Source organism: Sinohyriopsis cumingii, chromosome 9 (assembly GCF_028554795.1).
Source record: "Sinohyriopsis cumingii isolate HCF-2022 chromosome 9, ASM2855479v2, whole genome shotgun sequence".
Classification (NCBI taxonomy): Eukaryota; Metazoa; Mollusca; class Bivalvia; order Unionida; family Unionidae; genus Sinohyriopsis; species Sinohyriopsis cumingii.
This window is the reverse complement of record NC_142969.1, coordinates 49075034-49089974: the sequence shown is the minus strand read 5'-3', so window position 1 is coordinate 49089974 and position 14941 is coordinate 49075034. Positions and strand designations below refer to the sequence as shown.

The 14941-nt window shown below is 33.1% G+C and overlaps 1 protein-coding gene and 1 non-coding gene across 7 annotated transcripts in view; one reads left to right on the top strand and one right to left on the bottom strand.

Annotated features, from left to right (window-relative positions):
• LOC149791777 (uncharacterized) overlaps positions 1 to 14626 on the bottom strand; it is a 41450-nt gene extending 26824 nt beyond the window's left edge. For 5 of the 6 annotated variants that reach the window (XR_016423395.1, XR_016423396.1, XM_089970285.1 and 2 more), the window contains exons 1-7: positions 14494 to 14626; positions 12193 to 12375; positions 10813 to 10899; positions 9984 to 10160; positions 9342 to 9455; positions 8604 to 8696; positions 7856 to 8000 (exon numbers count right to left, since the gene is read on the bottom strand). Coding sequence is in view for 4 of the 6 variants with exons in the window: in XM_089970285.1 (XP_089826411.1) it covers positions 7856 to 8000; positions 8604 to 8696; positions 9342 to 9455; positions 9984 to 10160; positions 10813 to 10899; positions 12193 to 12375; positions 14494 to 14563 (869 nt within the window). In the remaining 2 variants the exon portion in view is untranslated. Of the gene's footprint in view, positions 1 to 609; positions 1302 to 7855; positions 8001 to 8603; positions 8697 to 9341; positions 9456 to 9983; positions 10161 to 10812; positions 10900 to 12192; positions 12376 to 14493 lie in introns of those variants that run through there. The other variant, XM_089970286.1, reaches the window with a different exon arrangement.
• Positions 1719 to 1791, top strand: Trnap-cgg (transfer RNA proline (anticodon CGG)). Its single transcript has one exon. It is a non-coding gene; the product is annotated as a tRNA-Pro (tRNA).
• Positions 14627 to 14941: the final 315 nt, after the last annotated feature.

Below are 14941 nucleotides of genomic sequence, written 5' to 3'. Positions count from 1 at the left end.
TTCAACAAAAGGATACTGTATCCTCACTCCTTTTGCTTTTCACTTGCCAATGACAAGAGGTATTATCAAATTTTCTGTTGAGAAAGAACAGTGTGTGAATTTATCTGTATCCGACTCCGCTAATTTAAATATATAACCATTACATTAACGACACCGTATATATATATATATATATATATATATATATATATATATATATATATATATATATATATATATATATATATATATATATATATATATATATATATATATATATATATATAAAACTATTTGGTGGTTTGATTCGCAAAACCGTAGGATCATTCTACATTTTTCAATTGTATTCTAAGGAACTAAATTATTTGTTAATTTTACAAAGTTTGTTCCCTCTCACTCTTCTCCATTACTTATTTTAACATATATATAAAGTGAGAAAATGTATGGGAAGAGAAAGAATCTTTAATTATTATGTATGTTAGATGATTTTAATTTGTCCCCGACTGAAAATAATCTACAAACCATCTTGAAAACACGCACATACCCAACAGAGGAATGAACGAAGTCGGGGATATAATATAGACACACACACACAGACGCACTCCATAATGAAATAACATAATGCCAGTCTTTCTCAGATAGTTTTATTGAAAAGATCTGAATATTTTGTACACATAATTAGTAGGGCAGATAATGTTTCTTAGGATTTTTAAAGTGGCGGATCTATTCAAAATCAGATATTATCGTAATGACATTCCAATGGCATATCGACCCGATTGAAGTTCTCGTAAAGATTCGTGTTCTCTGTATCCAAAACAATCGTGCTGTCTCTTTCATTCGCATGCATCGACATGTATTTCTGAGGGTCAAGAGTTTCTCTAGCGGGAAACAATCCTTTCTCATTTTTGCTGGACTTTGCTTCTTTGCAAAGAGCGGCATGCTTTGCCAATAGCTCCTTTCCTTGGATATGAAAGCGTGTTGTGGAATTGTTAGTGTTAATGGGATTTTCGTACAACCCAAGTTGTGGATCGGTATGATCGTAACGTTCGTTACAAAGTGGGGCATGATTTCTCAAAAATGCGTGTCCTTGAATATGATAGCGAGATGTAGGATTGTTTGCGGTAATGGGATTCTCGTACAACCCAAGTTGCGGATCGAAATTATCGTATCCTTCGTCATCAATGACGTCTCTTGGATTATTTCCTTGACCTTCTGTGCTGTCCTTAATCTTGTAGTCGTTACAAGGCGTCGATTTGCTCTCTGATTCATTATGCCACCGCATAAAATGGTCTCGGGGTAGCGTTTCTCGATCTTGTTTTCGCCTGAAAGAGTGAACAGAAAAATGAATTTTCTGCTCCGAAATATTGCAATTTTTGAAAAGATCTTAAAAGATAACTTACGGCAAAACTTTTCAGTGGTTTATTCTCCATATATCACGTAATTCTATGAATATGCATTAAGCCCAGCCTAGGATCTAGGCTTTATAACTTTTCGATCCTTTCTAAATTTCTAAAACCAACCTTTAGAATGGGATTTCTGGGAAATCATAAATTACCTAATTACTTAGTATTTCTTTTCTATATTACCGCCAGCGTAATCTTTGCTGTCAAAAGTCATTTGCAAAAATATACAACTTTTAAATCATTTTGGTTGTTATAGTACCAGGAACATATAGTTAAACACGCGAAATATAAACGCGGCAAGGTAGTCCAAACTATAGATAACAGGACACGACAACCGCTCCGGTGGCCTAGTGGTTAGGGCGTCCGCCTCGGATGCGGGAGGTCGTGGGTTCGATCCCCGGCCGAATCATCCCAAAGACTTACAAAAATGGAACTAACAGCTGCCTCGCTAGGCACTCAGCATTAAGAGGTTAGTGTTAGGACTGGTAGGCCTCGTGTCAAGATGATGTGACTGTGTGGGACATCATGCTACATGTCTTCGGCATGATGCCCCAGTGCTAGACATCATTATAAACTGCTACACTGCAGACATCGTACCGATATGACTGAAAAATTGTTAAAGCTAAGTTAAAAATCCAAATCATACACACACACACACACACACACACACACACACACACATATATATATATATATATATATATATATATATATATATATATATATATATATATATATATATATATATATATATATATATATATATATATATATATATATATATAAAACAGGACAATAACTATTTACCTCTTCATTCTTTATTGGGTACATTTGTCACATTGGAAATCTATAAAAATGTAAATCCCTAATTTGTTGATGGATGTTTGTTATTGCTTTGAGTTAATATTTTACGAATTGCGTATGCAGTCAAATTAAATGCTAGCGCTATTATTATATGCACATGGTACCACTAGGGGTATTTGAAGAGGTCTTAATATTATTGATAGCATTTTGTTTCTTTAAATCAGACAATAAATCCAACACCAATCAATAAGAAAAAATGACGCTCTAAATTATTATATAAAGCGATATGTGAAGCACACTTGATATCTGCTGATGTAATAATTATATAAAGCGATATGTGAAGCACACTTGATATCTGCTGATGTAATAATTATATAAAGCGACATGTGAAGCACACTTGATATCTGCTGATGTATGCTTGTGACAATGACAGACTATAAGGAATTTTAATCTTTACTAAACGCATAACCTGTTCACTCTGTCAATCGAGGTAAGCACGATCATGCAATTAAACTGTGGATTGAGTTGTAAATTCTGAGTATAACATCGAATGGAAATTGTGAAACTTTCAGTTCACCATAATTCTCAGACAGGTATATTTACCAATACTAAAAGTCACTTAATTCCAACGTTCTTTGCTCTTCGTTTCCATTTGGTGCGCTATGGCAAGTAAAATAGAAACCAGACAACCAATTGAAAAGAGTTTTAACGAACAAAAAAAAACCAATAATTTTATCAAAATGATTTTATGAGTATTATTTTCTCTGCATTTGGAAAACAGATGTACACCGTAATCATTGAGATGTACTACAAATATTCAAATATGAGAAAAATGAGGACAATAAATGATGACGATTTGACCATAGCAAGTATGGAAAATGTGAAACAAATCAAATTACCAAAGATAATTAGGAAGGAATTATAATGTTAGAGTTCACGAATTATACTAGAATAAGATATTATTGTCATGCATTTATTTTGAAACGAGAAGACTTTATATAGACATAAAATGGAGCAGTCCACTCCATGTCATTAGAAATATTACATTTACAACATTACATGTGCAACCTAGGAAGTTGTTGAATGACTGAAAGATGAAATGATATCCAACAATTTTGTTTTCTTATAATAAATGTTTCCAGGAAATGTGTCATCAAGAATATATTTAAGAGTGTGACGTTGTTCTTCTGAGTTTATCGTGGTATAAACTGGCAGATGCCAAGTCACACAGCACATAACGCCCCCACCGTTTTTATTTCGTTTTAAAGGCATGCAGTGTGTATGCCTTCCAGGTTAGTGTTTACGTTAGTTACTTTCCACGTGACTCCATTTATAGAAGTTAGTATAAAGTAGTTCTCCGTACAGCTTATACATAAATAACCGCAATTGGGTCTGATCACATGATTATGTTCGACCAATGGAAATCTTCCTTTCATTTATCAACTGGTGCAACTGCAATTATTTAAAATTGATAATACAACGATTGCTTGTATTATCAAAATATAACTTTGCCAGAAAATAAATCTATTTAGATCCCACCACCATGACGTATATACCATAGCTCTGCTTCTTTGTCTTTGTGGGGCAACATGAGCTACTGTGAATAATGCAAACATTTAGCCATTATAACTTTGAAAATAACCCTACCTTCATTTCTCACGTTCTTTAGCAATATGATCAAATGGATAATCAGGCTGCATGAAGGACTTTGTACATTTATATTGTTGTAGTTGGAATTACACCAGTTGCAAAAAAACTCAGCCAATTACAAATTTACAACAGTTTTGGAATTGGTTTCGCACATTGGCCAATTTAATTGATTGTCCTTATGAGTTTTTATTAGGTATAGCATGCTTAAAAATACACCAATATTTGTGATTCAATACCAGACCCAATGCAGCAATGAATCCAGCGGTCAAGTAATAAAACCATTAGTTCTAACAAACATTTTAAGGTCTTCAATTGTTGAATTTTTGTCTTCAATATTTGTTCTCTCTACCTTAATTTGCAACAAGCATATAAGGTAAACGTAAAAATGACTTGAATAGTTGTCGCGAAATAATCTACACTCTCTTTCAGGTAATCTTCACACCAATATAATACATCAAGAATACAAATTCCAGAAACATAATAATTTAGAAATTTAAATTCTTTAAAAAAATAAAATAATTTAACAAGATTTATATTGATTTGTGTAATACCACGTCATTTGTACTGTCTGTGACTGCATTACAAAACATGAAGGTATGAACCATAATGATTTAAATGGAGATCGCATTATTCCTTGTGTTTCGATTGACATATATGAGACAGAACAGGATAGAAATATTTTCCCTGCAATAATACACTATGCTTGAGCGATAGTGAAAGCATATTGTTTAAAAAATGCAAAACTGCCAGCGAAAACCCAAGTAAAATAAAACAGGAAAGAGGTGGCGTTGTTTGAAGTTGTCAATGTTATTACCATGGAGATTGTGTAAAATAACACAGGAAAGAGCTGGGGTCATTCGAAACTGACATAATTATTGTTCTTTTGTGTAACTTTCATTATCATATAGTCCACTTCTTTTCTTTCTCTTAATGACCTAAATATTAATAATCAAACACTCCAGTTAAACTGCATTTGTTGTAATTAATTGTTATAAGTAAGAAAAGATCGATTACAAAACATATATGACGATTGCATGTGTTCTTTTTAGCAGGTAATTAAATTATATGTTTCTGTTTAAGTCTCATCAACCGGGCACTTAGTGCGATATAAGCAATGTTAACTTGCATTAGAAAAGCTACCAATAAGGTGTGAAAAATCTTAGGTGATATTCTTGTATCACTATCTAAAATTTATCCAGATAATCAACTGATAGAAATTTACTTTTTAATTTCTTTTTAATTCTAAGATAATGACATGGGACAAAAGATTGTTGTTGATAGGCACTGGGGCATTGTCATAGGTTTTCTTGATTTGGTAGCATCCGTATATTTCCAACTACTTGTTAGTTAACGTTTGAACAGTTATTTTTATGCTCAATTGGTTATAGTAGAATTTTTATTTCTAGTCATATTCGAAAATGCAATTGGGAGATGAGGCTTCTGTTGTCATTCGTTTCCTTTTAGACGTTATGAAATTATTCTTGTTCATGTAAATATTGAGAGAAACATTGCATTGCAAAGCAAAAGGCAAATGCGAATATTAAAGGAGCATTCCAAATAAAGGTGGAAGTATCTTAATTAATGTATTACGTTGTACATACTATAGGAGTAAATTCATACATCCAAATAATAAAAATCTGGACATATATTCATACCACCCTTTTCAACCTACCGTTGCACAAAGATAGCCAATAGTAACTCCTTCAGACATAGTGATGCAAACAATTAGTAGAAAGCAATCATGTGTCCAAGAACTACAAGAAACAGGGACATTAGTATATGATTTCAACGAACAGAATCAAGGTGAAACTATTTCATCTCTTGAGTTATGGGGGAAACTAAAGAGAATAAAGAGGCTTTGTGTAAGATTTAACGGTTGTTTAGTCAAACATATGAAACGCCGAAACCTATGACAGCAGAAGGTAGTGGAAACAACTGTATATGGAGATGTTTACAGTCGTAACTTGCACCTGTAATTTAGATCGCATAAACTGTTGGAAAGTGTGGAAAGTTTAGGAGATTACATAGTTGAACATTTAGCAGATCCAGACCGTAGCTTTACAATCAATCACGTGATGCAAGTGACGTAATGAGGAAGAGATAACTTACGATTTTGTAAGAGTTTTAAATGGTTGTTTAAATAGAAAGGTGCAGCAATTATTACAGTTATCTGCATGATTCCGAAAACTCAAGAACTATTGCTCTGTCTGTGACAAATTTAGTATAAAGTAGTTTTTCCTAAATCTAATCCCGTTCCGCTGTCTTTTGCTCATACACTTACTTCACGTGTTTCTATTCCTGCTACATTTGCTTCAGGCTAATCTTTTTTTAACATTAAAAACGATTTATAATATTACTAATCATTTGTGCTTCAAGCAGTCAAACAAAAAATCAGCATTATCTGGAATTCATGGCAGCGTTACATCCTCATCTATGCAAGCCGATGGACAGCTTGATTTGTTTATAAATCGACAGGTTTTAACTTCACAGTTGGTCATGCCATTTTACTCGAATGATTAGTTGAGTTGTTGTCTGCAGTATTTATTAAAAATGTGGAAATTTGAAAAGTAAACATAATGCATAAAATTGTAATTTATAAAATATTCTAAAATTTGAGAATTTTTTTTAAAAATCTGCTTTTGTGGGTATTAGCATGAATAAAACATTTTCCGTTCGAGATCTGTGTCTTTAAAATGATGTTCAGTTGCAGTTGCCATGGTGTTGTTGTCCACACAGTTTTATCCAAGTCGTCGTCTTGTGCATATCTTTGACGACTTCTTACAGGCAGTGTATAATTTGTTGGAATTATATTTTGTTTCCAACGTCATTTGTTTATAGCAGTGTTAAATCATAGTTTGAAACAATGCCTTGATCTATAAAATTAATTTTTACCGAACAATACTACTTATTTTTATAACTATTTCACAAGGCAGCAATGAAAATGTATCATCATCTTTTAGTCTAACTTTGTTATCAGAAATATTTTGCTGAAATCTTTTCGTGATATTTTAATCTAAATCATAACGTTGCTTACCTAACTAAAGTTTTGAAGTAACATTTGGATCAACTTTTAATAGTTACAAGAGACTGTTTTATTGATGTTCTAAATTTGTAATTAGGAATATGTTGCTAAAGTCTTCTCGTGATGTTTTCATCTGAATCAATACATTGCTCATCTAAACTATAATTATCGAATAATATTTTGAACAATTTGGAATAATTACGAGAGACTGTGTTACTGGTGTTTTTTTGTGTTTGATGACTTCATATAAAAATATAATTGGGTGGTTAAATTTAACATTGTATTCCAATGCGAATTACAGAAGAAAGAAACCCCAATTTATTGTTCGAATGTTAATTCGCTACAATATATTTCTAAATTTTTTTAATTTTCCGTAATTTTACTAAAATAGGTCCTTAAGCACCAAGTTACGTAATTTGTTTCTTCATTAGCCGCTTCTTATGCTAATTTGCAATGATAATTATAATTTAGAATATCTGTTTTATTTGTTATGTTTATGCATCTCTTATTATGAGAAGGAGTACTATTACAAATTTTGTTAAAATATGTATATCTATTATGTAACCATTCGAAGTAATTGCTTGTTCAGCGTGTTTAGGTCTTTACCATATATGTCCGAACGTGAGTTGTGCTTGTCATAAGCATATGTATTCTTTCATTGTCACTGTAATAAACGAACCGACATGTTATTGACATATATTGCGTATTTTTACCGCTTAATCATTTCCATTCGTAACCACAATAACGTCAGGTAGATACCAAATGCACGAGAGAGATATGTGGGGTTGTGGTTTACTATTTTACCGTACTGATTTTGAAGGTTATATTATGACGAGGCATGTAAAACAAATATAGTCACAAGTTCAATCCATTAACAGCTGTGGCTCCGCAGCACTCAAGAGAGAGAGAGAGAGAGAGAGAGAGAGAGAGAGAGAGAGAGAGAGAGAGAGAAATAAGACAGACAGGCGGACAGAGAGACAGAGACAGAAAGACATACTTTGCATCAGAACGACGCGACTTGTATATACTATTCTTCGCAATGCTTTTAGTCAAACGTTTTTTCCGGTACTGCACGATGGCGACAATCGATAGGGCAAAGGGTAACACCCATAAGGTCGAGTATAATACGATGAATATCAAATCTGAAATGCAGAAATAGAAGTTTACAAACATTTAGTACATGCAACATATAATACAAAATATCAGATCTCACAGACCTTACTTTACTTGCAGATGTAATTGACTCCAATCATGCGGTTATGTTCATATAACTTCGATCATGTACATGTAACATACATTTATATAACAATCATATAATCATTTGCAAACGTGTTAGCTGTTGTTATTCAGTATTTTTGCAGCACACATCCAGTTTAGCTCGTTTCAGAATTTGGAAACCTGTAAATCTCAATATCTCAGCCTTTCCGACAACGGAGAACCTCCTTCAAAGTATTACTATGGATTAATACATTATCAATTTGTCCATTTGCCGAAACTCAATTTGTCCATTTGCCGAAGTTTCCTTCGTCAATAATTGCTGAAACGTCTCTAGCGTTTCTCCCCAACAACTTGATATATATGCCGTCTGTAGATGCATCGCATCCATGTATAAGTGATATGATTCAAATAGCTTCAATATGACGATACATGAATTATATTCGATTTGAGTTTATTTTCCAGTGGCTGAATGACGCGAAATGTTGCTAGCAAAAGACACATGCCCATTGAATTGTCATTAGACGTACCATTAGATTGCGGCTGGTTAGAAGCCTTTAAATCAGCGAGCTGAGGCATCCTTTCATCTCTGGTTGTTAATGTTAATGCAGTATGGACGCCACCTGCAAGAAAGAAAATATAACCATTTTAGGCTAAAGTGAGTGTACCTATTTTCCTTTCGCTTTTCCTGCAAGAATCAAGCTCGTATTTAGTAGTATTTATGTCTGTACCATTGAAAAATGAAAAATGACGATAAGTGTTTGCAATATTACATCATCCATCTAAGATATTTTATTGTGTCTGTGTTTTGTTTCTCCTTAAAACGTCAAGAAAATCAGCGTCTCTTGAGACAGTATTAAACAGGCCCAAAACTTATATGTATTAGTTCCTACTGCTTAGATGCTCTTATTAGCATTTTTGGCACTCTGTTGTGACGTTGATTAAACTTTAATGAATATAAATCAAATTACAGACAAAAAGCACTTGAGCACTTACAAATCAAGCAAGAAAGCACTATATATGCATTGTTAAACATATGGTAGCAATTTAATTTTGAAGAGAAACCTTGAACGTGCCCCATTTTGAGTCATAAATTCTCTTATTTATTTTGATTTCAAATGAGCGCTTTGTAACATTTTCTTCGCTAGTGTTTGGGAATTTGTGACGTTTATTCAGACGAGGTTCTATGCGGTACTTTTTGCTACCTTATACTCCCCATTGCTTGTATCAAATGAAGACGATATGCCTTAATTAAAAGACAGTCTTACTCGCATCACATATAACGGGATGAGTCTCATCACATGAGGTTGTACCAAACTCAAATGTGTCGTAGTCCAGCCTCACTATACCGATGCATTTCTCTGTCACCGTTTGTGCTGCACCTGTACAATATTGGACAAGGAATTATTTCATAGAGGACATAGTAAGACTTTTACATGTGAAATAAATTAATAACCTATTTGCGACCCTAAAATATTATTATATGATGTTTTATTTTCCATGTTTTACTTTTGGGTGCTGACATCATCAATAATTTATAATATGAGTTTGTCTGTGTCATATCTATGCGAAAAGCAAATGATGTTCTTCCTATTTAGCTCGGAACTTTGCATACGTTAATTTAGAAATTACTTATTCTAAGAAATATATTAATGTTATATACATTATTCAACAAACGTTACTTATTATTGTCTGACTGATTAGAGGACAAAAGTGAACATTAGATATATAACGTATAAAATAATTTAATTTTACTGTCCAAACGATTGAAAATGACATTACCATATGCAGACTGGATGATGACCATATAAACAATTGAGGAATCAAAATACCAGTTATATCCAATTCTACAGAAGACATCTAATACATATTCAAGAGGTTATACAAAGTGATTCTGACTAAATGCCTACTCAATCCGTTGATGATACTAGTAGCATTGTAATCCTTTATCCAGTATGTACTGTTCACTGGAACAATCATTGGTAAGGCAAAGTTTTCCACCACTTGCAGGGATGTACTTGATTTCAGGCATTTTGTGACGACATCAGTGTACGAAAGAATGTCCTCACTCATCTCAAATTTTCCGTCTGTTTGAAATTAGTACAAGTTTGATACATTTGCGAAGACCAAACCGGAATGCAGACTCCATATTTGTATCGTTCACGTTATAACGAATATTAACCAATCAAAAGCTAATACTCGTTCCTTCGACTAGGTGACTGGCGCAATATTTCTTGTTGTATAAACCATTAATTTGAACGTATATACTATCACTGAGTTAAAATATTATTATTTGTTAAGACATGTTAATCATTTTATTTTATAACTAGAAGCGCTAAAGTTGTCGAAAAATTTATTTGAAAACAAAATGCAAATTACTAATATTAACGGTTCTGGAATTGAAACGAGGATAAGGTCTAACAAACCGAACTTTCTGACCTACATGAAACATCTTTTGACCAGAGTTATAAAGGTTCTGATCAACTGACATGAATATACAAATATCTTTAACAGTGCTAAAGCCTACTTTGTTGCTAGTATAAGTCATATATGTTTCTTGTCACTAGTAATTAAATTGATACATACAGGTACAAGATTAATAATTTAACAAAAACAGAAAAGTTAATAATAAGAGTAGTGTAGCTTTCCTTCTTTAACTTTAGCTTAACAATCCATGAAGTTGCATATCGATAGTAAAATAAAGAGTGTTTAACATATCGCTGTATGCACAGTTTTTACCTTTGTTGTAAATATAAGTAAGATTATTTCTTGTGTCCTCTTTCCTTACTGTCACATATCTGCATTGTCTGTTTGTCTCATTGACATCTGTTTTGTATTAAAAAGAGTGATGAACAGTCTATACATATATTGCAGAAAGTAATTATGCATAGAGAAATTGTATAAACTCTGCTATAAATCAAAAAGTATTAGCGCACATACAGTTTCCTCTGCTTTTAGGAAATTAGGTTAGTAAAGTTATGTCTTGAGATTAATAATGGTTTTAAAATATAAGATGAGATACAGCATATACAAATTAGTTCTGACACAATTCATGCGGTGAATATGTTGGATTTACTATATTCGAGTAAGATTTTCAGACATTACAATGTTAAATTTCATTTTATTCGAAAAGTATCAAAGTCGTGACGACAGGGAATACACAAATTTTTGGAATCCTGGCACGATATTCATACTTATTTTTAATGATTTCACACGATGGATATGAATATTTAACTTGCATATATATATATATATATATATATATATATATATATATATATATATATATATATATATATATATATTGAAACCAATTCAATCCCAACTTTCAATTTTATGCTGAACACCATTCTCCCTTACTAAACTGAAACTCACTTCATACTTTGGCGCTGAATCAGATTAAATACGGTTAGCAAGTACTGTTTGGGGCTTATAAAAATGTGTGTGTGTGTGCCACATAAGCATTATATTGGCAGAATTTGAATATATGCTTCATTTTAGTAAGAACAATACTCTGATTTACACATTGACATAATTTCCTGGAATCTCTTGAACACAGTTTTATTCACTTTCTTAGCTACCATTAAATTTAAAGTGGAAAAAATAATTTTAGTCCCTTGAAATTTAAAAAAAAATTAAACAAAAAGGTACATACTATCTTGATTATAATACAAATAGTATGGTTTTTGTATGTCATCCATCATTTGAAAACACTGTTTTTGTATCAGACAGATCCTCTTGTATTACACGTTTTTTGGATAAGGTTGTTTGCACAGTTTTCATTAATATTGTCAGCATGAGCTATAACACGTATCTGAGTAAACTTTGGGCCACATTTATATGCCTACCCAACCATTAATTTACAACAAATATAAATATTTGTTTTCAGAGAAAGCAACAATATGTCGGGTCGAACTTAACATACATCCATTCATAGGTTGCTTTAAGGAACCATCAGTCGGACATTTGTAGCAAATTTTATCAACGTGTGTTGAATGATATTTGTGGGTTATAATCCAGAAGCAAAAATGTGACGGACAGTTGGGAAACAAACGAATCCTATATATGTATGTCTCTAAGCAGGGTATGACAAAAACAAAGAAACACTCGTTAGTTTACCCCGTGTATGGCAGAAAGTGTATTCCTTTCCATCGATCCAGGCGAATTCTCCAACATGAAGCAATCCAAAAGCACTTTTGACTCGCATTCCAGAAAGCATGGCGTATGACATATTATCACAAGCTTCTCGTGCCCTTATCCAGGACAACTGGTCAGATCCTCGAGTAAAGAATGTCTCGTTTCCTTCGTAAAAGATATAATATGTGATCAAAACAGAAGGTTACAACTTTATGTCACACTGCAGAATGAAATCCTATGAGTCTGATTAGTCAGTCGCAAACTTGCATGCTCATGTACACCCACAGTGAGAAGGTAACTACGAGAGTTCATGTATGGTTCTGCTCTACAGTTTTATACTTTGCGTACTGTTTGATTTATCAAGAAAATAATTTCCAAGGATTTGCTCATTCATTATCATTCGAGCTATTGTTGAACATATTTTACTTTACTTTTGGTGAGCAAACGGCGTAATTTGGGTTATAGTGTGTAATATATATATATATATATATATATATATATATATATATATATATATATATATATATATATATATATATATATATATATATATATATATATATATATATATATATATTGTGTGTGTGCGCGCGTGCGTGTGTGTATTATATAATTTTCATGTAGTGTGTCCCTTACTTCCGATGTAATCTCATGAAATACTCCACTTGCTCTTTCGCTGTATATGGACTTTAAATGTAATTTCTAAGAAACGAGCAAATAACGTTTGTCATTTTAAATAGTTAATCATTCATCTGTTGCACTTTCCGAGGCTGGTATTGTCTAGGCTGTTCATTTTCCTTATTTTAATAACTGCTACATTTAGTGTTCTTTTGGATTATCCCAGGTTGATCTTTCGTGCATATTGTAGGAGCTATTTAGGGCCCCTAGTGGCTGAGTGGAGTAAAGCGCTCTCCGTTACGGATCACTGCCATCTCACCTCTGTCTGCGTGGGCTCGAGTCTATGATTCGGTCAATGTTGGTATGTGAGAAAGCTTGCCAATAGCTTCTCGTGGGTCGGTGGTTCTTCCAGGGGTTTTCCCGGGTTCTTCCTCCACCTTTTAATACTGGCCGCCATCCATAGCCTATCGTGTGCTGAAAAATGGCGTTCAACCCCACAACAATAACAACAAGTTGGAGCTATTTTGACAGTTGTCTGTTTACGTGCATGGTTACCATAATTACCACATGCAGCCAATTAAATCACAGTACCTGCAATTAGCATGCAGGTTTGCCAGCATAATCTCTATAATGCATGTTGCCACTGTAAACAACTTACCCTTACAACTGTTGAGCGGAACCTATACCGATGTATCTGTGAGGTGACCACATAGAAAGGTAACTCGTATTGTAATGATCAATTGCAAGTACATTGCATGTAACCTTGTGACTATTTATACCATGAACAATTTCCTGCAAGTCATTTCTTCACTTTATAACTTTTAGAATATATGTATATTCTTTTTTTCAGAATAAATATTTGCTTGAAAAAGGGTTTTCTTAGACATTTAAGAAGAGCACAAAACCAAATTATCCTTGTTTTCTTTCAGTAGTCAGGATTGTATGCTTTATATAATGAGTTTCAAATTTATTCAGATTTGAAAAAGAAGAAAGGTTCTGCAGAGTGACAAATTCGACATATAAATCAACAGGCGGGTGATATGAGTTTTTACACATACCGAGAATTCCCCGCGGCTTAGAGTATACGAAAGACCGTGCAGGTGATATGCATCCATATCAACAGCCCCTGTACTTGTATAACAAATAATAAACTAAACTAATGTATGCAGTACGCTGAGCCTTAGCACTGCACGTATTCTCCTTCATTCAAACATTTAAGGTTCAATTTACAGCAATGCCATTTAAAAATGATATTATACATAAAACTGCATTATTCGGGTAGATGAATTCCTACTGAAATTATTATTTTTCCGTTTCGAAACCAAACGCTGAAAGCAACATACACACACTCACATCCCATTCATCGATCACAGTGGTAAAGAATTACCATGTGATTAGATAACAAATGGTGTATGTAGGAAGAAACTTTGACACATACGTTATTTTATGAGTGATGTTTGGTGAATAAACCGATGATTTAATTTTGCTAATATAAATTCACATGTATCTATCAATTAATCTGTGCATACATCCATCCATCCATCCACCCATGCAGAGGAAGAGACAAACATGTGGTCATATATACATATGTACAATCCGATGGAAACTCATGCATGCAAAAGAAATGACGGACAGACAGAAAGACAGCCAGTGAATCTCGCTTACCAGTTATTGTTTCGAAAATCATGCTTGCCCGTTGAAACTGAAAAAAGACTGTGAACATTGCAAGCAACATTGTGGTATCGACAATGTCTAAAACGTAAACTTTGGCAGACTTAAATGATGTATTGATAGCAAATCTTCGAATACAGAATGCAACAATGGGAAAAGTGAAAGTAAGGATATCCTTGCAACCGGAAAACTTCATGCGTTTGTCATTAATTTAATTTGAGATAGTCGCGCAGACTTTCTAGTATACAGTTATGAAAATATACCGGTACATATTATTATGTTACGTGTTTAGCCTCGAATAAACAGTTACACAAGAAAGAGCGAAAACAACAAACTTTGAAAAAATTAAAAAATTATTTATTTCCCTGGAAAAATATGGTAAAATTGAGAAAAAAATAAGAACTTACGGTTTTAAGAATCAAATCCAAAAATAATCCAAGAA